The sequence below is a fragment of the Colletotrichum jinshuiense genome, chromosome 2 (assembly GCF_051148585.1).
Source record: "Colletotrichum jinshuiense chromosome 2, complete sequence".
NCBI lineage: Eukaryota > Fungi > Ascomycota > Sordariomycetes > Glomerellales > Glomerellaceae > Colletotrichum > Colletotrichum jinshuiense.
In genome coordinates, this window is record NC_139309.1 from 5,572,518 (window position 1) to 5,600,135 (window position 27,618).

Consider the following 27,618-nt stretch of genomic DNA (forward strand, 5'->3'; position numbering starts at 1 on the left):
TGGTTCTGGTTGAAATGTGTGGCTTTAGTATGCTGGCTGTCTTGGTGGATTGCTAGACCTTTTCGGTCGGTTTTAGGTCCTTCTTGTCGCAATAGAGTTTTGATTCCTGGACCTTTTCGAATTGACATCAGGCGTCGTGACTTATCAGTCTACTAGAGTATTCTGGCAGCGAGAAATGTTTACATCGTGAAAGACTAAACTGAGGAGAGGCCTGCCTTGTCTCTGAGTCAGGAAGAACACGACCCAAAAGTTGACCTCCAGAATCCCACTTCCGTTATTGGGACTGAGCGGTTACTGCTGTAGGCCGAGCCAACCTGAGCTGGCCTTGGTTGTTCGTAACTATCACCTAGCCAATGGTAGTGGACCTGAGCGGGGGCCTGGATTTGGTCTCCCATGGGTATGCAGACCAAAGGAGGGAACGATAATACCCTCGGCTGACTCAACCACTCAACCCCAAGCAAGGGATATTGAATGAGTAATGTCTCTCAACTTGTCCTATAACTTTGATTACCACTCTGCCTTGAACCAAAGAGGCTCGTTTTAGCAGGCCGGTAGCGTGTTATTTGGAGAACGATTGTTTGTTTCTCAACTGCCTTTCTAAAGTCACACTGGATGTATTTTCAGAACCCCCCTTTCCCCTTTAAATTCCTCTTTCTTTCTTTCAACTCTGTCGTACGCGACAGTAAGGTCTTTTGGAAGAATCCCAACTATTATAGGGCACTGAATGGAGGCATCAGAAGTATTAGAATCGCCACAAGATATCGTAGTAAGAATCAAAATATTGGTTTTCGTGGTGATGATAGACATAGAAATATGGCAGTGAATGACGTATTGTCAACCATTTACCAGTTGAAGTGTGCAGTAAGAGTGGGAATTAGGTCTCAGCGAAATTGATGTTGGTTGGTCCTCGATGGGATAGAGTTTTTGCGGGTTGACAGGCCATGACTGGACGCACCGAAAACACTTTCAAGGGTGTTCCCACGAATCGTCCTCCAATTTGTTGTGGCAACTGTTTTAACTTCCGAAAGAAACGAAGTAACGGACGTTGAAACCCGAACATGCGAAAGTCCAGCAGCTGCCTTCACCCAACTGTGGCATTTAGCCCGCGGGGTTCCGGACGCATTTCCCGTTATAGCTAACACTCTCTAAGCGAAGGTGTCATCGGAAGGACGTGCAAGGAACTCGCTGGATACATCAGACGCATTTGACAGGCACTCTCACGTGGGGTCTGAACATGACGTCCTTCCCCTTTTTGGCTTTTGGGGCTTATTAGGTCACGACTTGATTCTATTTAAACGTCCCGACAAGTCTGGAACTGTTAACCAGTTTGGCAGTCGCTCAATCCAGTATTAAGCTCGCCCTCATTCACGAAGGGAGTTGCCGTCACATCCTTCTCCAAGTATGGCTGTACTGATCCGATTTCTTTTGGGATACGTGTTGCTGAACATTGTGCCCTGCGTCTGGTCGGAATCAGCAACCTGTCAGCAAATCACCGCATCCACGAAGATTCAGCACCACCAGGGCATTGAAATAGAATACACACAAGAACAGCAGAACTATTGGTAAGTGTGATTCTGTTCTCAGCATCGACTATTATGAACAGTACGCAGGTCAACTAGTTGTGGGAACCTCAAACCCGGCTGCATACTCGTCCCTACCAGCGCCGAAGAGGTTTCCGCAATAGTCAAGGCATTGCAAAACAACAGCGAGCAGTTCGCGGTAAAGTCGGGCGGGCACAACCCAAACAACTACTTCTCCAGCGTCCAGGACGGCCCCCTTATCTCGACCAAGGGGCTGAACGAAGTAAAGTACGACAAGGCGAGTAACACGGTCACTGTCGGGCCAGGAAACAGGTGGGAAGATGTCCACAACGCTCTTGACGGCACTGGAGTCACCGTCGTGGGCGGCCGTATTGGTAATGTGGGCGTGGGGGGCTATTTGCTAGGAGGTATTTCCAACCAAGAACTTGAGCCAGAAGAGAGCTGACCTTGTGATGTCATTTAGGCGGCCTCAGCTTTCTGAGTACTCAGTACGGCTGGGCATCGAACAACATAGTTTCGGCTGAAATGGTGCTCGCCAACGGGTCTATCGTAACCGCGTCCAATACCTCGAATCCGGACTTGCTCGCTGCCATAAAAGGCGGGGGAAATGCGTTCGGCATCGTAACAAAATATGTCCTGCAGGCATACACCATGGGTCAAGTAAGCGCTTTTCGTACTGTCAATGATTCATGTTATGCGGCGCAACGGCGCAGTTGCTGACAGAAACGATAGATATGGGGCGGCAATCTGATTTTCGACAGTGGCAACAAGACAGACGAGCTTCTCGCGGCCATTCGGGACTTCACCGAGAACTACAACGACCCGAAAGCGGCCATCATTGCGACCTCGGAGCTGACCCTCTTTAACGAGGTTAACCTTTGGATCCTCTTCCTTTTCTACGACGGGCCGCAGCCTCCAAGCGGGGTCTTTGAGGGGTTCCTCAAAGCCAAGCCGACCATAAACAACTGCAAGACGAGATCGTACGCGGATTTCCTAAAGGCGAACGACTTCTTTGTCCTGAAGGGGAGCGTGTACACCATCGCCACGGAAACGACGCCGCTGCCGCCCGCGGCCGCAGGGCCCAAGGTGATGCGCTCGTACTACGATCACTGGTACAACACGTCGGCTGCAAGCTCCGGGGTGGTCGGGATGATCGCCTCAATGGCCTTCCAGCCGATCCCGAAATCGCTGGCCCGGATTAGCAGAGAGAAGGGCGGCGACATGCTGGACTTGGACGACAGCGCCGACAGGATCATGTTCGAGTTCGATTACTCCTACCTCTCTCAACTCGACGACGCCGCGATCGACAAGACCATGGTCAGTCTTTATACCGGAATGAAGTCGAGGGTAGATGGGTTCGTGAAAGATGGCACCCTCCCGGACGTCTACAGACCGTTGTTCATGAATGATGGGTACTTTCGGCAGGACTACTGGGGGAGGCTGAGGCCCGAGAAGAAACAATTTGCTGAAAGTTTCCGGGCTTCCGTCGATCCAGAAGGCATGTTTCAGAAACGAACAGGCGGGTTCGGGCTTGGTACGAAATCCGCCTCCATTGTGTCCACCGGGTTGTTGGTCAGTTCTGCGGCTCCTCGTGCAGCATCGGTCAGCTCAGGCGTTGTCTGGTTTCTGGTATTCCTTAGCGCCATCGTTGCTTAGTCTACTCGCAAGATGTCTTAGTTTCTGTCACCGACAAGATTGCGCAAATAAGTATGATATGTGCTCAAAGTCCTGTTGTGTGTCATGCCAGTTCGATAGAGATCCCCTCGGACTTCCAGACTCGGTCTCAGCAAGGGTGACGGGGCCGCTTCGGAATCTTCCTGACGGGCTTTCCCCCCCTGAAATTTCTGGGAAGGCGTTGTCATTCCAGTAAAAGATTCTGTCGGGTCAACCGACAACATCAGGCAAAGTGCGACGACAACGATTGGTCACTAATTCGAATAAATGTCGATATCTGCAAGTAAAAGACGTGAAAGGTGTTGCATTGTCGTAAATACAACAAGGCGGGACGGCCTCTTCCACCTTTTCAACGGCCCGGCAGATCATTACGGTGTCGGCGGAAGCGGCATCGCACAAAGCGCCTGACCCGGACCTCTGCTCGGAGCGCATCGGTTGCCGGCACAATCAGCCACTAGCCACACTCCACAGCTGACCGCTTTCCACGCTACTCAAGTTTAGCAATGCCCAATTCACGCTCATACTTCCCTTATTTGCACCGATCCTTTCTTTAACGAGGTCCCGAAGACCCCTCAGGTGTTGGTTGGCCAAGAAAATGAGCTTTCTAAGTCTCACAGACTGCAACTTCTTCGCTGATGAATAGCCTCAAGGCAAGCAATATGGCGTTGATAACTGGAGCGGCTGGGCATAATACTACCACCGTCAATACTCTCGGCGGCGTCGCTCGGCAATGCCTTTAACTCTGGCGATAGAGTTTTGTACTTGCTTTCTGGCTTCTTACGTGAGCTTCTGTCGGTCAGACAAACTGGTTGTAATTCTTTTTTTATTTAAAAAAAAAAAACAATCTTTGAATATCCCTCCCTTCCCCATTCCCCCTTCCCCCTTCCCCCTTTTCTTTTTTCTGATTTCTTTTCTTTTTTGCGGCTTTGGTATCCATAACACGTGGAGTTTTCGCACACTCATTTTATATATTTGTCGATTCAGTAGATTTCCACAGACGAAACACTGAAAGTTCCCTGTCTGTCATTGCGTAGTCGTTCGGGTTCGCCATTGCCGAAAGAAAGATACGCCCGAGACCCTCAGTTGCAAGTAAGGAGTTGTAAATGATAGCAACAGGCGAAGCAGAGAGAATGACCGAAGATTCACGAGATGTAAATAGGTTTGACGCCAAGCGCATAAGCCTTAGCCCTTCCATTGAAGGCTGCCATCGGTACTTGACGTCCTCTGGCATGTATAATGGCTGGTCTGGCCCCTTCAGTACAGCCTGATCTATGTGAGCGGGGAAAGGCTGCGGACTTCGGTTCCCCGTTTGTAAGAAATCCTGGAGATTCATAAGTTGAATGAGCGCAGAGTTATAAATCAGAAGATCAGCTGCCTGTTCGGGCGTATTGGCTGCCAAAGGTCGAGAAACCAGATCTTGAACCCAAGAGCTAGCAATATCGTCGTCCAAGGGAAGAGACATCTCAGACACCGCATTCTGGTTAGCATTTTCCCATGATCGTCTCCAGTTGTGCAAGTCAGAGATTATTTCAAGAATTCTGGCATCGGCTGCGGCCTTCCGCTCGTCGGTGAGAGGCTTGATCGAAGATACAATAGAGAACGTCAATCCGGGGATATCGACAAAAATATCCATCAAAAGATCATGTGATGTTTTTGGTTGATACAACCATGGTATGGTTTTCCAGCGTTTTTGGTCGAAGAAAGACCCTTCACTTTGGTTAAAGCAGTTGCAAGCCTATACCAAGATTTATTTAATGTTAGTAAGAACTAATTAACCAAAGCATTGTAGAGTCTGGGTGCGGGTTTTGTTGCCTAGTCTTACATGTAGAGTCCTCATATGGCGCAGATTTGTCAGCATCGGCTCTTGCTGGAAGCATTCTGGTCCGCACCACTCGATAATCCTCGACATTCCGTAGTAGTGAGGAATATTCACTTCCTGCTCGACAGCATACTGTAAATTATGAGTATGAGGTTGTTGCCTTTACTCAGAAAGACCACGCGAATGGTTGACTAATCAGCTGCTTGCGCAAATGACTCACTTGGTAAAAGCTTAGTATTAAGATTGTAAAGGCCCATTGGGCCAGGTCTTTCTTTAAATTAGATGACAGGGCATATTTCAAGGCCCGTATTACTTGGCCATTGAGTTCGTAACCCTCAGCTAGAATAATGGGATCTTTCACTCTGCTACCCATAAAGCCGAGCGCCGTCGCCAAGCTTCCGGTATAGTCAGCTTTCACAACGTCAGACTGCGTTGGCCCATCTAAGGATAAACGTAGTAGGGGCCTCCAGAAGGCCCCCCATCGGTAATTGGCTAAGAGGTGCGAGAACGCCATTTGCTCACGGAAAGCTGTCAATGGCAACTCTTGGGCCATCGTTGTTGGCGGAAATGTGGTTCTAGTTGTGTCGGAAATCCGAACAAGTTGCTGGGTCCCGCTAGATTCTCCTGAAGCGGTAAAATGCTGCATTCTGAGAGGAATCTGGTATCCCCGACACTTATGGCCTGAGTTGAGGCATCTTTCGCAAGCAGGACGGAGCTTGTCTAACACGAAAATAATAATGATTAGTCTTGATCGGAAGGCCACGAAGCCAGCATGAATGTTGCCAGATGGTTTATGAAGTAAGGGCTCACCACACTTCACCCGTCTCTGTCGACAAGTAAGGCAATAGCCACTTGAGGGGGGTCGTCCCATCTTGCTGGTTTTCTGGCTTGGTGCAATATAGTTGATATTTAGAAAATAGCTAATAATGTTTCGTTCTAAAGACCATGTTAGTATAGACTGTAACGTCTTAGTTAAAATATATGTTAGGTATAGCTCCGGTATTTGAATCCACTAATGGTCACTTAGGCCAGGCAAGATTTATTTATTACCTTTCAAAAAAAAAACTTGTTTTGCAAGGGGTGAGATCTCACGTCTTATGCCGCGGCGGGACTAGTCCGTTTCGGGTATCAATTGTCAAGGCGCAGATGGCCATTAGGTTACATGCCCAGGGTCCCCAGTTGTTCGCTAGAGTGACCGTAACGACAATCATTAATAATTGCTCTTTACGCTTTGTCATACATGTCGGCTACACGATCAGCGTGTGCCTGAAGAAGGCTCTGCTTATTGATTACCGCCACCTTGTGCACCTGCCTGTATTTTAAATTGTTTTCTAAACGCCACTCGGTCTCTACGATCCTTGGCCATGAATTTCGCCTCGTCTTCGCGCGCGGCAAGGAGACAGCCTAGGTTCAGAGCCACACTACCTATCAGTCCAGAGGGTTAATATTGTATTGCACTCAAATCCCTTCTGACATTTACCACCATACATGCGATTACCGTCAGAGAGTTCATATTTAACCAAACCCCACAGTTACAGCACATTAAATTACTTCCTATCTGATTTAAAATCCTTGACAACCCCCCTTGAGTTAGATAAAGTTTGTCGCGCGTCACCTGCAGTTCCCTGCTCTGATGCTTCTTAAGACGCTACCATTGCCTTCCCCACTACGTACGAGAGCATTCAATCTTGGTCTGTCTATGTTGGTATTGAAAGACGCACTAGCTGGTATGGAGCCATAGTGCAGACCGGCACACTTGACCACACCTGTGTTCACTCGGGTACGGAGGGCGTCTTTGCCGCTTGCCGCTTACTTGCTTCACTGCATCCGGTGTTAAGATCACTACCACTCCTATCTCATTTGTTTGAATAAAACGAAAACTAAGACTTAATGGTAAATCTCCAACAGTAGATAACTCGACCTAAATTCTGGGTCCGGATGATGTTTCAAATAGAAAAAGACGCAGCAAGCCTGACAGAATTTTCCCGGTTGCTTAGTTATAGTAGAATTGGAACAAGTCTCTAGTATCAATGTGGTTTCTGAGAGCATCTTGGAAAGGTATTGATAATTTGTAGTGCTGATTTACTAAAAGGACTATGTGCCTTGCTATAACCAAAGTCTGTTTGGTGATTAGCTCAGCTTGAAGCAAGCCCCTTGCACGATGAACAGTGCGGGCAGTTGTTCAGGTAGGGAGATCAGTGATGCGAGCCGTTTTTTGGGACTGAAGAACCGTGAATGGCACATGAAGAACCAACTAGGATTAATGATGATCCGTCGTGATCCAACACCATGGACCCCCGACCAGGCTAAGTAATCCCGGTTGGAGGATACTGTAGGATAGTCATCACCAAAGCTAAACAGAACATCCTCCGCGATCAACTTATAGCGCCTTGGAAATCTAGTAGAGCCCTGTCCTGTACATATCTTTCGCCTCAACATCTAGCGGTTTTTAAATAACTGGCCTCAAACCGGTTTGGTGTTGCTGTTAACGCCCCCGCAAATAAATTTCATGCTAAAAAGTCCGATAGTGAAAAGTACTTTAACTCGGTAGAACTATGGCTGGTTCAATCGGATTTGGAAACTAATTACAACGGGAAAGCCTTCTTCGGCAGACTGCAACAGGTTGATACAGGAGCAGATCAACAGTTGCGACCGTGGGGGCTCCAGAGACAGAAACGGATGGTAGTCATTTCTGGCTGTATTTAACATGGTTTGGTGCATTTTACGCGTGGACCTAACCTCGTCATAGTGCTGAATCATCGACAGCGAGTTATGCTTGTGGCAAATTGGAAACCGGACACAATGATTTGGACTATAATAGGTCGATATCATATCATGGACGGTATTTCAAAGCCAAGCCAAACCTGGCCATGGAATACATTGGTTTGGAAGGAATCAATCGTTACCAGAACCAAGGAACTCACACTGCCTGCATCTTTACAGTTTCTAGTTATAAATATACTCGCTATCAATTGTCTCCCGTCTTCTAAGTGTCTAAACTCTAGAGATTAGAGTTTGTTAAAGTGTTAATGGTCTGACTGGTCGCGATGCCACATGCTGTGATTTTAATCCTTGATCTTACGAGAAATGAAAGAAAAGGGCGAAGAGAGAGCCTATTAGTTCATAAAAATGCCATTACTGGGGATTCATACGACCAGACCCAATCGCTAAAGTCGCGGATCATGTTTAGGACAGCCACGGAACACCCATGTGATTTCGGTGTAGCCAGACCACTTAGCCACTTAACATATGACAAGCGGGGCCACTGTGGGCTAGAGTGGGTAAGCCAGGCACGTGTATATGTGTATATACCACGTACAATCAGACTAGAAAATTAGCATTGGTTCTACCTAACCTGCTTAATCTGAACACACCGTTGCGTTCAAAAATTAAGACCGTATCCCGTGGCTGATTAGTGTGCCCTGATCGGTCACCACTGGTGGCGTCGATGAGCCTAGCACCCTAACTTGATCCCAATGTTCAGCTAAATTCGTAGTAGAGTCCCCTCTGGCAGTTGTAGGTAAGATTTTATTCATGTAGAGTTATTAGTCTGATCATGATAGCATGGAGGTTGGATGTGATGTAGCAGGAGATGGTAAACGTTTTGTGTGGACCGGTGTGGACCTGATCGCTGTGCCCCTGGTTTTTCTCCCACATCACGAACCAAAGGGGCGGGGATTCCTAGTGACAGTCGTCAGCAGCCCCGATATCAGTGGTACGGCGGCAAGGGAATTTATATTAACAGTTTGCTGCATGCCTGTTTCGAGTGTTAATAAATGAAAGCTGATTTGTCGCTTCGTTCCATGCGACCTCTACGCGTATCCAGTCACGCTTGAGCCGCAGCGATGCCATTCATCTTCGGTGACGCGTTCAGGGGAACTAGGCCAGCGACCTCCTTTCCCCACGGGAATTAAAATGTTTTTATGAAAATGGAACAACGCTTTTAAAATACTTAAAGCCGAGACGAATTGACTTTATCGGATTGTTTCGTCAACCAAACTTCTTCGGCAACAGCTTCTTTCTCGGCTCACTTCCGCTTGCATTATGAAACTACAATCCGCTGTGATTGGCCTATTGGCCTCGTTGGCTTTTGCTCACAAGGAGGTCGCTCCTGGAGTAGTCAAGCGCCACGCCAATCTTTCAAAACGTTGTGCTTCAGGAGCTGCAAAATTCAAGCAGCGAAGATTCCAGCGGCGTCAGGAAGCTGCTCTGGATAAGAGGTCCGGCAACAGTTCCTACACCATCATCACCGAGGCTCCCTATTACGACACCCTTCAGAACGATACTTGCGTCCTCGCTCCCGATGTCACTGCCGGTCCGTACTACTGGCCCCGATCAGAGACTTTGAGACAAGACATGACCGAGGACCAAGTCGGCGTCCCCCTGATCCTCGATGTTGGAGTCATTGATATGGCTACTTGTGAGCCGCTCCCCAATGCTCTTGTTGCCTTCTGGCACTGCAATTCCACGGGGAGCTACTCCAGTTTCACTGGTCGTGATCCAAACACGGATTTCCGCGAGCTTCTGGAGTCTCTGAACGTCACCGACTTTGAGATTGGAACAACCGATCTTCACACTGACGATACAACTTGGCTTCGTGGCATGTGGCCTTCGAATGACGAGGGCATTCTTGAAATGAAAACCGTCTTCCCCGGATTTTACATCCAGCGGACCATCCACATCCACGCACAAGGTACGAATCCTTTAATACTGGAAGGCTTAATCATGAGTTGACAATTCTCTGTAGTGTTTACGGACTGGGTTCTCCACACCAACGGTACAGTCAAGACTGGCAACACAAACTCCATCGGCCAGTTATATTTCAACGAGACTGTTTCCCAGGAGATCATGTCATTGGAGCCTTACGTGGGCCATACTGAAATAAATCGCACGACCAATGACGTGGACTCAGTCTTCTCGTCGGGCCTTGCGAATGGGTACAACCCCGTCATTGATATCGTACCCTTGGACGGTAGCGATATTAAGAATGGTATGGTCGGATACATTACCATCGGTAACGTCGGCCACCCACTTTTCGCTACCCCCACATTTCGCTACCCCAACAAAGCTGGCATCACAACACAGTCTATTGACTTCGATTAACTATTGATTCTGCCCACCACCCACTACAATACAGTCTTCTGCTTCACTAGGGCAATCAGATGCGCTGGATTCATCTGCCCTACTTTCAACTTCGCCAGCTTCTTCCTGGGCCTGCCGGATATTCTTGATGTTGGCGAACTTCGTATTAGGGTCTGTTTTGACTGCCTTGCGCTTATGTGGCCCTGTGCTTTTGACCTTTGCTTGTAATTGCTCTACTTTCTGCTGGGTGACAGCTAGTTGATATGCCTGCTCTTGGAATCCCTTTTGGACCTTTCTGAACAGTAGGCGTTGTGTGCTGGTATCTTGAATATCCTGCCCCATTTTGCTGTATAATCGAAGTTGACTGTATAGATCAACAGTCTTCTTGGGTGTTAACCATCTGACAGCAGACGTTGTAGAAATCCAGCTTTCAACAGCCTGGCTATCAGACTGTATTCTGCTAGCTTGATCAGGCTGGTTTACTGGTGTAGTTGGCGTCTGGAGGAGTAAAGGACTCATGAGTGGCTTAGCTATAGATACTGGCCACAACCCAGTTGCTTTCCAGCCACTCTTGATATTCCTAGCCTCCAAGGCAGCTAGACGTGCCTTTTGGTAGCAATCTAGAAAGTTCCTTTTGCCTACAACAGTTGAATCGTTCCACTGAGTGAGGTAGCCTAGCTGCTTTCTATACTGCTGTTTCAAAGGGCTGAAGACTGACTGATCAAGTGGCTGGAGAACGTGTGAAGTATGTGGTGGTAGGAAAAGTAAATAGATATTGTTGGTATAACACAACCACATGAAGTCGGTTGTTTCATGGCTGCTATGGCCGTTAAGTATAAGTAGCCTGGTATCAACCTTGCTATTACACCTGCTAGCAGTTTGAGGGATAAAGACCTTCTCCAGCCACTCAAGAGCAGTCTGATCAGTAGTCCAGCCATTCTCTGTTGCAGTAAACTCCCATCCAGTATAAGGATTGAGATCTAGAGGGAACCACTGCTGTTGGACTGATCCACCTTTATATATAATAAGTGGCAGCAGTGGGAATCCATTAGCAGAGATACATTCAATAATAGATACCCATGCCCGCGATCCAGGCTGCTTCTTCTGAACTGACTTAGTCTCAGATGAACCTATCACCAACCCATTAGATCCCTTGCCTTTAAGGATCCCAGTCTCATCCATATTATATCTATTGGTTGGTTTGATATCCTTAATCTCTGGTATCTCTAGATATTTAAACCAGTCCTTCAGTATGTCAGCTGAAGCTCTATTAATACGTCTAGAATCGATTGCTTGACTTCTCTGGGTTGAGATAGATGGATTCCTTTGTTTAAAACCATCTATCCAGTTCCTTCCAAGCGGCTTGGCATCTCCATTAATCCGTAAGATACGCTTAGCGAATTCCTTTACTTGTTGATGAGTTGGTGCAAGGCCTAGCGCAGCCTGGATTCGTATCCATTCAGCCAGCTTACTCTCTTGACCTTGGGATAGTCGCTGGAGGTTAGAGAAAGCAGCCTTTCTAGGTTGGGTACCATGGAATCGATAGCGAAGTGTTGACATTGGTATCCCCCATTCTGCTGCAGCCTTCTTGATAGATTGACCATTGGCAATAGCTTCAAGAGCCTGGCGAACCTCATATTCAGTATACTGGCCCATCAGAATAAGAAAAGATGATGTAGAAAGAAATACATCAATTGGGCAAGGTCTGGAAAAGTTGTGTAGGATGGATGTTGATGGGTAGTCATGGTGTTGAGGGATTTAATGGGTAGCGAAATGTGGGGGTAGCGAAAAGTGGGTGGCCGACGTTATTGACACGGAGAACAGTCCTTCTTTGAGTGGGTCAGAGAGTCAAGGAGGTCCACCAAGCGGCAGTGAGGAAGGTACCCCAAGCGGAAGCCAGAGCGCTTTCCCGAGTGGAGGCACACCCCCATGAGAAGTCATAAAAGGTTGAACCTGGGGATTTGGATGAAGGCTATCTGAGATTAAATAGAAAACAAGGCACAGATAAAGAAGAAATGAACCATCTTGTAAGCAAGCGTCAAGGCATCCTTATGGCACTCTTGAGGGGTCTATTGGCATATTTCCCGGAAATCCTGGAATCCATATCTGCCTACAAAAAGCGCTTTTCTGGTAACTTCAATCTGCTTGTGTTGTTTTCCCATTAATCTGTTCAACGTTTCCGTGGCCACCAAAGATAGAAAACATTCCTTAATAGTATTCAGGAAGTACGAAATGGTAACATTAACGTCTGGATAGAAGGAAGGTGGAAAGGCAGGGTAAAACAATCTACTAATTCGGAGCGGTAGTTGGTGTCTTAGGGTCCAGAAACAGTCAAGAGAGGAAGGAAGATACAGCGCTCACCACAAAGTCTGGAAACGCCGCTCATGTGTCGCGACAATTGGGTAGTATTTTTAGGCTCTCTGGTAGGCACTGTACACACACTATTGTACATATGGAGTATGAGGTAGGAACATGTACAGGAGGAAATGGCAGCAGCACAGGACATAGGGATGGGCGCGCTGAAACCCGTTCTACACAGGGTACACCTCACCACACCTTGCATTACCCAGCCAGGTAGAGCTGCACTTTGCAGCAGAGAGGCAAGAAGCAGATGAAAGAGGTCCGAAGAAATATAGCTGCGTCTAAACTTTGCAACTTTGTTTTTTAAGGCCGGGAAAGTTGGAATTGGCTACATTGATAGCCGGCCCACGGAAAACGGTCCTTAACAAACACCACCTTGAGATCACAGCCAATCAGCGGCCAGTGTCAACACAAACTCATCCGAATCCTCAAGAAAAAACACGCTGCAGTTAATAGCCGATAACAGAGACATGAGTGACGGAAATTGATGGGGCAAGAGGCAACGCATAATCTTGTAGATTTCACCCACTGCTTCTCCGAGCTCGATAAAGTTTGGGGTTCAGAGTGATGGTCTGAAAATTTGCAAGAGAGTAGTAGAGAAAAATGTTGAAATTCAAAAAAAAGAAAACTAGCTAATGAAACCAGCTTTAAGAAGATAAAAGGTTGTCTAGGACTTTGAGTCGCAATACCATCTGTATTTTGGTCTCACCCCCCGCCCCCGCAAATATAGCCCACAACATCCGCCTCCATCATAACAGGATTGGCTGAAACACCACAACTAGACTCTCTCCACAAGACTTCGTGATGTACAGTAACCAGACCCTACCCTTGATTGTATTAAGATCTGACACAAGTGGTGACGCACGCTCCGTAGGCCGAAGTCGCCAAGCCCAAGCAGCTTGCAAGACCGATGGCTGCGGGACCGCTGAGAGCGCCGCCAGTACCGGCCGCGGCTGTAAGAGCTGCAGCAGAGCAAACTCCGTCTGCGCTGACATAGGCAGTGCCGCAAAGACCCTTGCAGACGAGGCAAGCAGTCTTGGAGCGCTTAGCACAGGAGAGGCTGAAAAGCTGGCGATGAGTGTTGTCTCGCTCCGTCAAGGCCCTGCGCGAAGACTCCTTGACCGCATTCTGAGCAGCGGCATTTTGGCGCTTGGAGAATTTGATGGAAACATCATTTTCGAGGCGGTGTTTGACTCCCTCGAGATAGGAAGCCTTCATCTCGTCATTCCAGTCAAGCTGGTCAGCGAAGTTGACGCCGAGAGGATGGGTCCAGGTCTTGATGTCGATATCAGCGACGTTGGAATTGAGCAGATTGGAGACATCTGCAGGAGTGACTCCAAAGGTTGGGGCCACGTCTTCGATGATAAGAGATGCCTGTACAGCCATCTGAAGGCCAGCAAGGGCAGCTGTGGAGAGAAAGGTCTTGGAGAGCATCATTTTGAAAGTTGAAACTTTGTAGAAATCTGGAATAGTAGAAAGAGAAGGTGTGCGAGATGCTTTGAAGGGGTGGATGTTTTAGGACTCTGAAATCACATAACTCAAGGAACTGCAGCGTCTTTTTATACATTTCTTAAGCTTGCCTATCTGGATGAAAACAGAAGACTTACACCAGCTGTATCAAGGCCCACTGCCTATTACAGGTATGGCGCAAGACGGAACAACATAAACTTTCTGCAGATTAAGGAATCAATGAATCAATCTAACATACCTTTGGATATCTTAGGGTTGAGAAATATTCGTAAATATCGCCAGGACTTGGGCGAGTGCATAGCTGAGTTGATGACAAACTGCAAGTTGCTTGAGATAACATGGTATATTCTGCTTGCAATATTGGGTCACCTGAATACATTGATCTGAATGACTTGGGACGGACTACTGCAACCTGCTGACCGTTTACCATTTAAAAGGCTTAGATCTGAAATTAACAGAAATTCAATACAAATTATATGATCAGAGTAAGGGCTTCTCCAGCATGAGCTAGTAAAAAGCTCAATCTTTCGTTTTTGTCTTTTGGTAGCCATGCCCCACCTATTTCGGATTCGTTTGGACTAGTTGGTGCAGGGTGGTACACTGTTACTATGCGAAACCCCCTGTTTAAGTCTACCACGGAGCTGGCGATAGCTAACGCAGCATTAATTTGACTTTTGGCCCAAACTAGTGTATGTTTGCTAGTCTATGTATAAGTCCTTTCACGATTAGATAATAGCGCCTCATTTCGGCTGTTCTGAAATACGAAGTTGAAAATCTTTGCGTCAGATTCAAGCAACCAGGCGCCAAGGAAACAGCAGTACCACTTGCCTGCTATTGATGTTTATTCTCACCGTCAACACTGCCGAGAAAATGTTAGCAACGAACTATAATTGAGTATTTATTTGGACAAGAAGATTGCAATCGGATCATTAGTAATATCATGCGTGGTAATCCAAGCCGACTGCTGACTTAAACGGAAGACTAGATGATAACAACTCGATATATAAGATCTTGCTTCTCCCACAGTTTGGTCATTCTATCTAACCGCCATCAGACAGAAACCAGCAACAAGCAACACATTTACATTACCTTACCTTCCGCCATTTCACCCAGATACAAAATGAAGTTCATTTATCTTGCTGCTATTGCGTCTTGGTAAGACTTCCATGCAAGAGGGTTGACACTTTTACTGATGACCTGAAAGCGCGCCTTCTCTTGCCAGTGCCTGGATCTGCACTTGTCTCAACGCGTCTATCCCTAGCCGCCCCCAGAGTGCTGCTGGCGGGTTGTGCAAGGATCTCAAGGGACTTGAGTGTCATGACAAAAATACCAACGACATTGCGGTAAGTTGCTATCACAAAACTCTGGATAATCTTGTGTCTGATGGCGAAGCAGTGCATTACGGGCACCCGTTGGACCGATAAGCAGTGTGCCGATCGATACTTCAAGCTGGTGAATGGCCAGAGAGTCCCAGACCCCACCTGGACTGCTTTCTGCCAGTCTGGTACCTCTTGCTAAGTTGATATGGGGGCCGGCGTGGGGGTCAAGGCGGGGGCTCTTGGCCCTTTGCTCCCTCTCATTTGTGGTCTTGGCCTTTTTTCTGGCAGGATTCGGCACTGAAGGGTTTTTATCGACTTTTCGGTGCTGGTTTGTCTGCCTGGGGAAAGACTGGCAAATCATCTGATCCAAAGGGGCTGCTTGTCGGAAAGAAGGTTTACTTCAGGTGGAGTAAGGAAGAATTGATCGGCTAAACGTTATATTGTACCAGCGATATGTCATTCATAGCATGACTAGAAGGAATATCTTGGCAGTAATATATTATACTTGCTGATTTGAATTGTCGGTTGCAATACCATGCCAACCATGCCAACCATACCTACCAAGCAAATGCAATATGTGCCGTTATACCAATGCCAGTTCTGGAAGTACTCCCAGCCAGGTCTTGCCGCCCTGCTCATGGATCCCCAGGAATGCGGTATGAATGCACAGCATCATTGGAAAACAGAGCAGAAAAGTTAAAATACCACGTGACGACAAGTCTTGATCGTTGTACCTGCGAAAATCATAAGGAGTCCTGGACCGAGATCAACGACACTGATATGCAGACCACCCACGGATAAAACCGCCAGCTAAACACAATTCTTTGTAGTGAAATCAAACTGAAAACAAAAGAAAAAACCTATCTACACTGCACTAGAATTTTATCTTCGGCTCACCCCTCTTTCGACGCCAGAAGTTGGTAGCCTCCAACATGACAGGACAGCCCTCTGCTAACCAACCCCACTTTCGCCAGAATGGGAGACTCGCCTCCCAACCTCGGAGGTCCCACGACTCGCCCCAAACGATCAAAGAAGGCGCATCACTTAGAATGTTGTCCACGTTGAGGAGGTCTAGGCCCAACTCCCTACTATCGAGACGACCATTTTTTATGGCGCGCAATACATTTTCCCGAAAGCGGGGACTGGGAATGAGGTCGATCCACGGGTGGTGCGTCACTGAAGACTGCAGCGCTACTGGCCGGAGCTCCTGCGGACATGCTTGTGACGGCAACGAAGTGGCAGGTATGCCAGGACCCTGCAGATTTAACGGTGATATGAGATCGGGGCGACATAGTCCTTTGAACCCGAACTGAAGTAGCGCCGCGTTACGGGCGATTGCCCCCAGAACATTAATTTTGACTAATATTTGGAAGTGTTCGAGTCTTGGCGTGCCATGGTAGTAATCGTGATACGCTTCTTCTACGAATCGGCGAAATTTTGCACGCTTTTCAGAAGTCTGTAGAAGGAGATGGCCTTCTGGTAGCGTCGTGTCGAATCTCGGGCCCTTCCCCTCGATTTCTTGCATTTGCCGAACCAAGGACCTGTCATCACCCGCAGATTCTGCTTCGGCGCGAGCCAGGTTGTCTTCCAGCATGGGTAAGGGTACGGGGAAAACACGGTTCTTCTTTCCTATACAGCAGGTCCATGTGTTAGCTCTCTAGAAGCGGGAAGATCGGTGGAATTGGTTTATGCGTACGGCGAGCCCTCTGATTAAGCCGGTTCTGCCGCCTCCGCCTCTCCAGGGTGCTTGTTACGCCGGTCCAGTCATCGGTTGGATGATGAATCTCAAGCTGTTGAGACATGGGCTCCAGTACAACAGCACTAGCCAATAAATTAAATGTCAGATTCGGATCCATTCTTCAGGAAGTGACAAATCATGCCACATGTGTATGTAGCCGAAGTAAAGGACGTCATGTGGTTGGATCGAGTGCTCTCCGGTTTTATATGCAGTCCGCTTACCCCCCAGTAAACAGTAGAGGCTTAAACAAGGTTCATCTTAAGCTCAGCATGGACCCGGAAAGAGCATGTAGGGCGGGTATCAAGGGGGTGGTCGGCGTTTGATCTGACGTTGAAATATTCTACGGATATTAGGGCAGACAGGGTAGTCAGCAGACTGCATTAGCGCGCTCTGCCATCATCATGCAGGGTCTTGTTAGTCGCTGATACTGCCCGAATAGGCTCCCGCGCCGCCAAGTTTGCGCTTCAAATAAACCACCAGAGTCTAAATTGAGCCGACGTTCGGGGCCCACTGCCCACTCCTCCGACGCCATAGAAGTTTAAAAGTCTAATACTATCTCAGCATCCTGGCATTCATTTGAAGAGTACACTAGATTCTGGACTCCGAAGTGTTCCAGCACTTTACTAGGATCACAGTCATAGTTGGCAACGCGGCGGTGTATTAAGCTCCGGCCACTAACCAAACGATCGACGCCTCGGTCTCGGATAACACAACAGTCATGCGATTGTTTCACAATTGATCTAATTTGCTCTCCACAACGCAATATCTTGGCACGAGGTGCACGGTTTGAAGCAGCAGAGCCTTTAAACCGTGCCATCCAGAATGATTTCTAAATCCGGAAGAACATGCCGACCGTTCGGCCGAAGAACATATAGCTAGTCAAGGCATAAGATAGTCTATGTTGTAGAGTCGCATATGTATATATGCTTAGTAGCATAAGATACGATTCACATTCTGCATGATTAAGCTAAAATGCACCGGCCTGAAGACAAGTACATCGGTCGGTTTTACGAACTACCATACATCATTTGCGCCCCTGTGTATGTTCTCAAAACAATTGAGAGCTTCCATCCAACTAAAATACGGTTTTAATACCCGCCAGTGCGGGATCCGATATCCGATATCCGCAAATCCCATGTAAGATAGATCTGCTGAGAAAGTGAATATAATCACACTTTTAATATCATCAAGGTTAGACACCCATCCACAGCATTTGTATAGGGAAAACCATGGCACTCGGTTGTTTAAGAGATTTATCAGGGATTTTCTTTTGTTCCTAGATTGGAGGGGCCTTTGCGTTGATAATCCAGTGGCTTGGTAACGAGTGGCGGCAACTTGCATACGCTCCAGCGGGGCTTTGTAAGTCAGATCTACTAGATAGACAGTCCACAGTAGTTAAGTATTAATGCATAGGGGGCTTTTAGTTCAATAACATAGCGTGGCTGAATTAATTAAGAATACGCAGCATAATCTTGTTCCCCGAAGGACCGGCAAGTTCGGAGTTCTGGTCCAAGCAGGCTATGTGCAGCAATCTACTAAGCAGAAAGTCGCATAATGTACACATCAACTGATGTTTTTCTTATTTCAGTCGCTAGCTATAAAGCCTTCCGAAGCTCCAGTCTTCCTGATGCGAAATTATTCGCTGCTATACTCCCATTCAAACTTGTATCTCTCAAATATCAACAGCTTATTTCTCTGAATCATAACAATGAAATCTCTTACTGTTGCTCTGACGCTTAGCTTGCTTAGTCTCGCTTCTGCGGTACAGCTTCAAGACTGGCAAGTCAGCGATTCCAGTGCCTGTTCTCAAGGTTGTGCTCGATCTTGCACCTTTCCAGGCTCTAGGAGCGATTCATGCAATGGTTGCCGTCTTGCCTTCGCTCTTCCAGGTACCAGACTGGGCTCCACATACGACTGCCCTGAGAATTCGGGTTTCCGAAGCTGCGTTACATCCTGTCCGGCTGGCTCAGTTGTAAGTAAACAATTGTCCACAATATTAGAATGCCGCTAAATTTCGATTAGTCACGAGATCTATAGCTTGTTCGGGCTACAGAAATTATGACAGAGTTGCTTGTCAACGTTTAAAGAGGCTATGAGAACATAACACTGAAAGGGGTTGTACAGTTGGTGGAACCAGATGTTGTTCATAGACGTTATCAGACCGCTTCAATGTCAGTACTTTCAAAACCGACAGAAGACAAGAGTCTATAATTATATATGTAGACACTATTCACTACAGTTGAACCTGATTACGCTCTAAATCAAGCTCCCGAAGCTTAATATTAACTGTGAGAAATATTAACTGTGAGATTCAGAACACCGAGACCCAGTGACAAGAGGTTTTTTGACTGTGATCGTTCAAGATTTGACTCATTGCTGAATTTCAGTCCCTATCCATGGCTATAAAATGAAAACTGTTTTGTTTCCGTGTATGCAAGGCCATATGTAACGCCACGGTCCTTGACATTGTAGATTGTCAGAACGGCACCTACTGTGCAGGCTATTGATGAGCTGTATCAGCGTTTGGAGAGCGAGAGCGAGTTCGGTCCCATAAACACCAGATCTCATGTGTAAAAAGATTTGGGCCTCTTTCAATCAGTAAAGCTTCGAGGTGCAAACGGCTAAAAGTTAAAGGGTTGCTCGTAATGTGGGCCGGTTTACCTTATTAACCTTGTCGTTGCACAAACGCACATTAGCATGCACCCCGCTTACCCCCCGGTAATGAATAAGGTTTTTCATCCGAGTGGTGACCGATGAATCCCAGTAGGCAGTTCCCTAGCAGATGAAGCCCATAGCAGGGAATATGCAGTTGGGGTCCGAAGTGGATGTTCGAAGAGCAGGCAACCATGCCTTGCTGCTGTCAAAACTGCTCAACTAAGGACCATAAGGGCTGCGCTCTGCGGCTTACCCCGGTTGTCCGGCTGTTCCGTGACCGTGGGGCTTGGCCGATAGAACCTGACTTTGCCAGTATTGAATATGTTAGTTAAAGCATGTACTGCAAATTAACATAGCCTAAACGACCTTTCAAAAAATTACGGCTCGTGTCCACTTGACCATGTCAGACACACAGATTGTTTGAGTCCAATCAGAAATAAATTGCTTCCAAGGCTACGCGATGCAACGTTTTTGCTTTTGTCAGCGGCCGCCTCTCCAATTAACTCTTCATTTCTTTTAGATAGACATTGTGTCTCCTGGACCACAAGTGGTGAGATTGAATCATCGGATCAAGAGTATTTAAGTCCTCTTGTCTCCTTCGTTGTTCTTTTACTTCCCCCTCTCTACAACCACAACCGGCAAACCTGTTTTTATTTAACGATTTCATACAAACCGACAATATGAGACTTGAATCTCTTCTTGGGCTTGCTTTATGCTTGCGTACCGCTTTTGCTGAAATCAAGTGCAACCAGTCACTTGTAGGTTAAAAAGTGCCACCATTTTTCAGCAGAACTAACTGTCTATAATAGGGCGGGGTAGGCTCGAACGACTGCCCTACTACATCGCCTGCATACCAGGCTTGCACCAGGTTTTGCGATGAGCACGTCAGTAGTGAATGTGTTTCTCGGGATTAAACTTCCTGCTAACAGATCCCAGTGCGGAGTTGCCTCTTCCGTAAACGCTTGCATTTAGTAAGTAGTAGTACGCAAATGTATCAGCTAGCGACTAACTATACAGTAAAACTGCGGCTCGTCAGGACTACGACTGCTTCTGTACCTAACCTGGTTATACGCCAATGCTTAAGAATCAAAGTGCACCTAGCACGTGGTGAAGATGGTGAGCCACGCGTTTGCATTCTTTGGTCAGTACCGATTGGCAACTAATCTCAGATTTGGACAGAAAGCTCATCGGGTACATACCGCAGGTTCTGGGCGAGACAGGTTTACAGGGCCCTAGTATCTGTCCCTATGTTGTGAGATGTTGGAGACGGTATGTCAGGCAGCCAGCAGCTCATGGGCGTGGGAATATTTATTGTTGAGTAGAAGAGTATATTCGTACTACTGCAATAACAGAGAAGGGTATAAAGTCGTATAATACGTGTCAGGCTCAATTGGAGTCAACATTGTGCGTACCGTCCAACTATCCCAAGATTCAGTAGAAGGTTCATGTGTAAGGTAGACTTATAGTTAAGTGTGGGCAGCTATAAAACAGTTCTGGGAAGCCCCTGATCAGTACAACAGGGGGTCAACTTTCCGATATGTATTGTTTCTTTCATTAGGAAGTCTTTCTTCGATATTTTATTAGATATTTCTCCTTCAATATCTCATGATATGAAGGCTGTGCAACCGGCGTGTTTAGTGTGCACTCGTGGTTCCTGCTTCTTGACCTTAGCGAGGTTTGTGCAAAGGCCTCATGAAATAGCCAACGCAACGGCTGTTCCTTCGCCTTTGTAAACCTGCACATTTGAAAAGTCGGACCAACGAGGGGTTGGTGAAATTATTCATCTGGTCAAATTTCACACGGTGTGATACAATGTCGTTTGTACAGGGGGGCGGTTATGAGTGTCAGGTCAAAGAGGCCGCCAAAAACACGTTAATAGCAAAAAGAGGGGATTTTATTATGAATGGTCGAAGTTAACAATGAATAACTCTTGGCTGAGTGAGAGTCTAAACTTGTCAAGAATGCAGTGATTCCGAAGAAACAGGCGCCAGTGGAGTGCTAATCAAGGATGACTGGGAGTTAATTATACTTCTCCCAATCGAAAACCGTCCTGAGAAGCCCATGTCGAAGGTTACGACTACCGGAAATAACAAGACATTGCCCAGGTGCGCAATGTTGCTTATTTCCTCGCACAAAGACGACCAAGATATTCGGGATCTCATTCGGTATACTAGTACGGCTGGGTCAAATTCTTAGTGGAGCAGCTCCGAGATACTCCGTAAGCTTTTACCATATCCTGGGGTATGCCCTTCGCACAGCCATCTCACCCCCGAGGGCAACAGCAGCGATTCTTGAGACCGGTTTCTTTGCGACTAACGGAACGTGATATAGGAATAGAGGTCATAGAAGGTAAGATGCGTTGCTTCTGCACTTTCCGCTTTTTCCCTGGTTACAAGAACTTGCAGCCTCACTAACCGGCAAAGCACGCCGAGGAATGGCGACAGGCGTTATCAGTATCGCGTTGCTTTGATTGGCCATCACCGAACCCAAAGGGATTCAGCTGCGATATTATAGCCTGATTTTGGCGGTGGCTGTTCGCTTGCTAATGAGCGAGTTGCAGGGGGCGAAAACAACCCGCGTGATCCAGGGGACTGGGGTGAGCAGGGCCAATTATGGTGTGTTGCAGCAGCCACATTCGTGTCGGAGCCGGAAAACAAGTTTCAAATGCTTGTCGGTTAGAGTCAAAGGACTGTTCTGGTGGAAAGCCTTGAAGTCATATGAGCTTGCTGGAACGAAATACGAACTGTTACTCCACGTCCGAATGTGTAGTATTTACACTTTTGGCGGGCGTAGTTCTACGACTGACATGTAAAACAAAGCTTGTAAAGTGGGATTGCAGAAGAAAATCTTTGACTACCTAAACACACCGTTGTCGGGCGTGAGCTGAAAGAAATTCTTCTTGGCGTCATGCATAGTGTGGTGCCTATCGCCCCTCGTTGGCCAGTCATGTTAGACCTGCCGCCAACGGGTACACCACCCGGGAAGATGGCTCGATATAAAGACTCGGGCTGAATTCCACAATCTTTAGCGCGCCGTTGTTATTTTTCAATCTTACAAGCATCGTGAGACACCTAGATCAAGAATCGACAACCCATCCGCGAGTTAGCGCCCTATACTTATGAGATGGTCGCCCTAGGGTCGTCACCCTTCACTGCTTCTGGGTTACCGGGTCAGGGCTTAACCAAAGTACTGGCAACAGAGTATAGGCAGGATGAGACGTAAGGAAAATACCGCTATATGCCTGGAGCTGCGCTGAGGAAGACTTGATGTTGCAGGCCCAACGCCGATAACGAAACACTGGTCGTAGAGGAACTGGATGAGATAACACCACTTGAAATGCAGGGGAACGGCTCGTCCAGCTTAAAAACAGGCGATGTTGTGCTTCAGATTGAAGACGAGTGGGCCAACGAGGGCCCAGAACTGGAGCACGGGCAAACTCCCGACACCGAATCAACTTCATGCTCGAGGCGGTCTACTGCCAGGTCAGGGAAGAATTGGTTGCTGCTCTTTATCAGCTTTCTGGCATCATACTCGATGTTTACCTATGCTGGCATTCCGGACGAAGAGATGTGTTCAATAGACTGGTTCCTCAAGTGGGCTATGGGGAAGTTCTGGAACCCATCGACCAGAATCTTCGTCATTGTGGTAGTCATATACATCTCAAGCATTTCGGCAGTCATCTACAGGCAGGGTTACTCTTGGACACTGTCGATGGGAATTTCTCTTGGGTTTGGTCATTCGGTGGTCAATATCTGGCGTGGTGATTGGGAAGAGATGCTGCTACGGGACTTACCTATGACGTTTGTCCTGGTCACCACCATGCAGCAGATCCTGCTTGCAATTGAAGCTCGGACAGGGTGGGTTTTCATATTAGAGAGGCGTATGCGTCAAGAACGGGAAGTTGAGGCGCGAAAGATGGAGGACAGTGAAGCCCAAGTGACAGATGAGAGTCGTATTGATAAGTTGGGACGCCCGAAGGAAGACAGACGACATGGAGGGTATGGTACGTGTTAGAAATCGCAGATGGGGAGACTGAGACCCGGTGGTCAATCAATAAAAATACAAGGCTATGGTGTCGTTTTGTTTTTGCACTGTATTTCAAAACGGCTACAGAATGACTGAGGAGCACAATTCCATCCTCCGGAAAGCACCCTAGAACTTCTGCCCGGCTGTACGTAACCTAAAGTGACGAAAAAGACATACTCTCAGGCACCGAAACTGAATCCTGAAGGCTGAGCACTTGATTAGCAGCGGCGCGGATATTTGAGGAATCGTCGCAGTGCAAGGTATAAGGTCCAGGGTGGAGAGCGCTACCAACGTCTTCAACGCGTACTGTCAGCTTGGCATCTCAGACACAGTCACGACAAGTGGGTGCTTTTTGATGCCACATAAGTCCCGGTCTATGTTGCTAACGTGTCTTAATTTATTTGGCTACCACTCAACCATCTTCTACAGGTCAAACAACGACAAGTACAGTATCAAGTACAGCGAGTTCGACAACGGCCGTCGAGAGTATCGACTCTGCCGCTGCAACAAGCCCCGCCAGTGTTAGTAACACTCCGTCATCAACACCGTCCTTGACCTCATCTTCATTAACAACACAAAACATGGGCTTGTCCCCTGGTGCTGTCATTGCTGTGAGCCTCTGTACCATCTTAGTTGCCGTCGGGATGTGCATCGCCGCCTACTTTCAATGGCGAAAGCGCCAGGCTGCTCGTAGATCCCAATTACCACAGAGCCAGTCCCACGCGTATGACGGTGGTTAAGAACACATTCAATCTCATCCGTACGGCAAGATGATTTACGAGAAGGCTGAATTGGACACAAGAAATGCAATAGCGAAAATGCCAGCAGGCCAGAAGAAGACACCATAAGAGTTGCAATGTTTTTCTGTTTTTCAATTCTCATTTCGTCATGGAGAGTGCCGTTATTCGATTCTATGACTACCAAAACAATGTATGCTTGTACTGCAATGTACATAAGAATTACGAGATGCAACCAATTCAGGGGTCAGGTTGCGACGAATTACAAGAGCAGAATGCTTGCATATTATTGTCGAGTTATTGATTAAAGCTATTTTACAACCCTTCAAGCGCATTAAACAGCGTAGCCTCCAGAATTCGTTTGTCTAGGCTCGCCGGCAGCTTCGAAAGTGCCGTTCGGCAGCAGCCTGACGCCCTGCGCCGAGCTACCAGCTGATGCGGACCAAGTGACGACTGTGCCCAACGACTGCAAGAAGCTTGTCGTGCCGTTGTCGTAGGACCGCTCGAAGGCGGCGGTGTTCGGACTCAGCTGATCATGGAAGCGGGGCTCTGCCAGGGCCTCCGCTGACGTCAGGTTCCGGTCGAGAACATTGTGGATGTTTTGGATCGTCGCGGTAATGATACGGCTGCCTCCGGCGGCACCAATAACAAAGTAAAGCTTGCCATCAGGCTTCTCGACAATGACTGGCGAGATGGAGGAGAGAGGTCTCTTTCCGGGGCGAACGTAGTTGGCAGGACTCGGGATGTACCCGAAAGCGTTGCTGGAGCCCGGAATGCTGAAATCGTTCATCTCGTTGTTCATGATGACGCCCGTCACCGGGTCGACGACCTTTGAACCGAAGAGGAGGTTGACGGTGGTGGTCAGGGAGATGGCCAAACCGCTGGCATCGGCGACCGCAATGTGCGAAGTGCCCGGCGTCTCAAGCGACTCGAGACCCTCGGGGTTGTAGTACGAGACGTTCTGGGTCCGGAAGTCAGAGATCTTGGAGCGAATCTCGGCGCCGGTCTCGGGGGAAATCATGCTTTTGGTGTACTCTGGCAGGCCGTCGACGAACGACGGGTCGCCAAGCTTCGTGCGCTGTCCGTATGCGAAGCGCATGGCCTCATCGATTCTGTGGACTGTAAGGTTCCTGGAAGCGGGATCGCCGAAGCCTTCATATCCGCTGACAGCGTTGAGGGCACTGAGGGCGACGATTCCGCCGGAGGGCGCATTGCAAGCGGTGAGCTTGTGGCCTCTGTAGGTGATCTGCGCGGGCTCCCTGATGGCGACGGTGTAGTTCTTGAGATCCTCCAACGTCATGGTGCCGTTCGCCTTTCGGAGGGTCGAGATGGTTGAATTGGCGAGGTAACCAGTGTAGAAGGCGTCGACGCCCTGCTTCGCAATGATCTCGAGGGTGCGGGCATACCGCTTTCGCGTTATGGTCTCGTTGAGCTTCACGCGATAGCCATTGGGTGCGAAATCAATGGCCCATGACGGGTCGTTGACCAAGAAGTTGTTGGTGGAGGTGGCGGAGTCCATGTAGCTAACCAAATCCTCGTTGACGCGGAAGCCGTTGCGCGCGACCTTGACCGAGGGAGTAACCACCGTTGCCCATGGGAGTTTGCCGTACTTCTTGTGCAGATGTTCCAAGCCACGTAGCTCGCCAGGAACACCACTGCATACTGTTAGATGTCTTCTCGACAGAGGGGCTGCTTCGCCGACAAACTCACCTAGCTAGACCGCCATTGATGCTTGCATCGGTGTTGTTCGCATACATTTCCTCAAAAGCAGCAGCCGGGGCAGTCTCTCTGAAGTCAATGAACTCGTAGGTACCATTGCTTGACCTGACAAGCATGAAGCCGCCGCCGCCGATGCCGCTGTGATACATGCCGACGACGCCGACACACAGGACGGTGCCCACCGTCGCGTCGGCAGCATTGCCGCCCTTCTTCAGGAGGTCAGTGCCGATCTTGCTGCAGATATCGGACTCCGAGGCGACGGCGCCTAGCTTGGGAATGCTGCTATGGCTAGGGGCCGCGAGGACTGGCGGCGCGCTGAGCAGCAGCTGCGCGAGCGCAGCGGTGGTCAATGAGAACCTCATGGCGATTGAATCGTGCTGGGGAAGTTCAGCGTCCTCGGCAAGCTTGGAGACGGCACGGTGTACCTGAATGTCCTGTGCGAGGTAGCTACAGATGTGGACCGGGAATGGCTGGCAGATCCAAAGGAGCCCAAGCTGTCATGTCAATGGCAGGCAGCGAAGCTTTATGAGAGAAACATGAATTGCGCAATCGGATCACTTCACACCGATAACACCCACAATCCGAAAGATAGTTGACCCCGCGTGTTGGGAAAGGCTTCATTTCGGCAAACTGCAGGCACCCGGCGATCAGCAACGGCCGCTCCGCCCTGATTATGTCGCAATTGGTAGCACAATGATGAGACATTTTGACCCAGTTTCCCCGCTGCGCTCTGAGAACCAACCTCCAGGCCCTGGTCAAAGCTATGCCTTACCAGCATAGCCAAGGCCGGGCCGGTCATGAGTGAAGCTTATCAACTGTAGAGAATAAGGATGCCTTTATCAATGAATTGCGTAAGTGGCTGGGAAGCTATAAAGGTTTATTGGTTGCTGAATGGAGGAGCATACCTGAGCAGAAAGTTTGGAGAACTTGCGAGGGTAATACCGAAATGCATCCACTTTGGGAATTTTTGGCGGGGTTCAGCTGAACGACCTGCCAATTCGGACCATAGCGTACGGGATCCCCGGTACTCCGACCCCGGTCCGAAAACCGGCTGCTGTGCCGCGCTGCTCAGGTGTTCGTCTTCGTTATCTACTTGCTCATTAACCGCGGCGTCCCGCAGATAACCGCTGCGCATTGTAATAGATCTCAGATAACTCAGATACCTCCTTGGCTGCACATGTGTGCTGGTTAACCCAAGTGCAACAAACATTCACTTTAAACCGCCTGCGTACACGAGGGAGGTGGGTCTTCGTCGCAACCCTCAACCCACCGTCCAATAATTTATACTGGAAGCATCGTCATTTGCACGGTCATTCAATTGTTGCTTTGGACAACCTAGTCGAAACTTAGTTGTCCAGGCGCACTCGGCCTCTATACATACACCGTGAAACCTCTTAAGGTTGTTTAAAGCTTCGTTACCGGGAACGATACCCGCAAACCTTATCACCAGCTTCATGCATTTCATAAAATCTACAAG

General features: G+C 48.2%; 6 protein-coding genes across 6 annotated transcripts; 4 read left to right on the plus strand and 2 right to left on the minus strand.

Moving 5' to 3' along the window:
• Positions 1-1,401: 1,401 nt before the first annotated feature.
• Positions 1,402-3,197, plus strand: EsH8_II_001457 (FAD-binding oxidoreductase; the record flags this gene model as incomplete). Its single annotated transcript, XM_083264755.1, has 4 exons — positions 1,402-1,562; positions 1,611-1,948; positions 2,005-2,201; positions 2,274-3,197. The coding sequence occupies 4 exons, from the start codon at positions 1,402-1,404 to the stop codon at positions 3,195-3,197; spliced, it is 1,620 nt and encodes a 539-aa protein (XP_083122077.1).
• Positions 3,198-9,078: 5,881 nt separating this feature from the next.
• On the plus strand, positions 9,079-10,137 carry EsH8_II_001458 (intradiol ring-cleavage dioxygenase; the record flags this gene model as incomplete). The annotated part of the gene is made up of 2 exons (XM_083264756.1): positions 9,079-9,727; positions 9,782-10,137. 2 exons carry the CDS (start codon positions 9,079-9,081, stop codon positions 10,135-10,137), a joined length of 1,005 nt encoding a protein of 334 aa, XP_083122078.1.
• A 3,177-nt stretch (positions 10,138-13,314) lies between these two features.
• Positions 13,315-13,914, minus strand: EsH8_II_001459 (uncharacterized protein; the record flags this gene model as incomplete). The annotated part of the gene is made up of 1 exon (XM_083264757.1): positions 13,315-13,914. One exon carries the CDS (start codon positions 13,912-13,914, stop codon positions 13,315-13,317), a length of 600 nt encoding a protein of 199 aa, XP_083122079.1.
• Positions 13,915-15,067: 1,153 nt separating this feature from the next.
• EsH8_II_001460 (uncharacterized protein) lies at positions 15,068-15,465 on the plus strand (the record flags this gene model as incomplete). The annotated part of the gene is made up of 3 exons (XM_083264758.1): positions 15,068-15,102; positions 15,152-15,290; positions 15,343-15,465. The coding sequence occupies 3 exons, from the start codon at positions 15,068-15,070 to the stop codon at positions 15,463-15,465; spliced, it is 297 nt and encodes a 98-aa protein (XP_083122080.1).
• Positions 15,466-22,782: 7,317 nt separating this feature from the next.
• EsH8_II_001461 (uncharacterized protein) lies at positions 22,783-23,673 on the plus strand (the record flags this gene model as incomplete). The annotated part of the gene is made up of 2 exons (XM_083264759.1): positions 22,783-22,877; positions 22,935-23,673. The coding sequence occupies 2 exons, from the start codon at positions 22,783-22,785 to the stop codon at positions 23,671-23,673; spliced, it is 834 nt and encodes a 277-aa protein (XP_083122081.1).
• Positions 23,674-24,756: 1,083 nt separating this feature from the next.
• On the minus strand, positions 24,757-26,503 carry EsH8_II_001462 (gamma-glutamyltransferase; the record flags this gene model as incomplete). Its single annotated transcript, XM_083264760.1, has 2 exons — positions 24,757-26,077; positions 26,133-26,503. 2 exons carry the CDS (start codon positions 26,501-26,503, stop codon positions 24,757-24,759), a joined length of 1,692 nt encoding a protein of 563 aa, XP_083122082.1.
• Between the last annotated feature and the right edge of the window lie 1,115 nt (positions 26,504-27,618).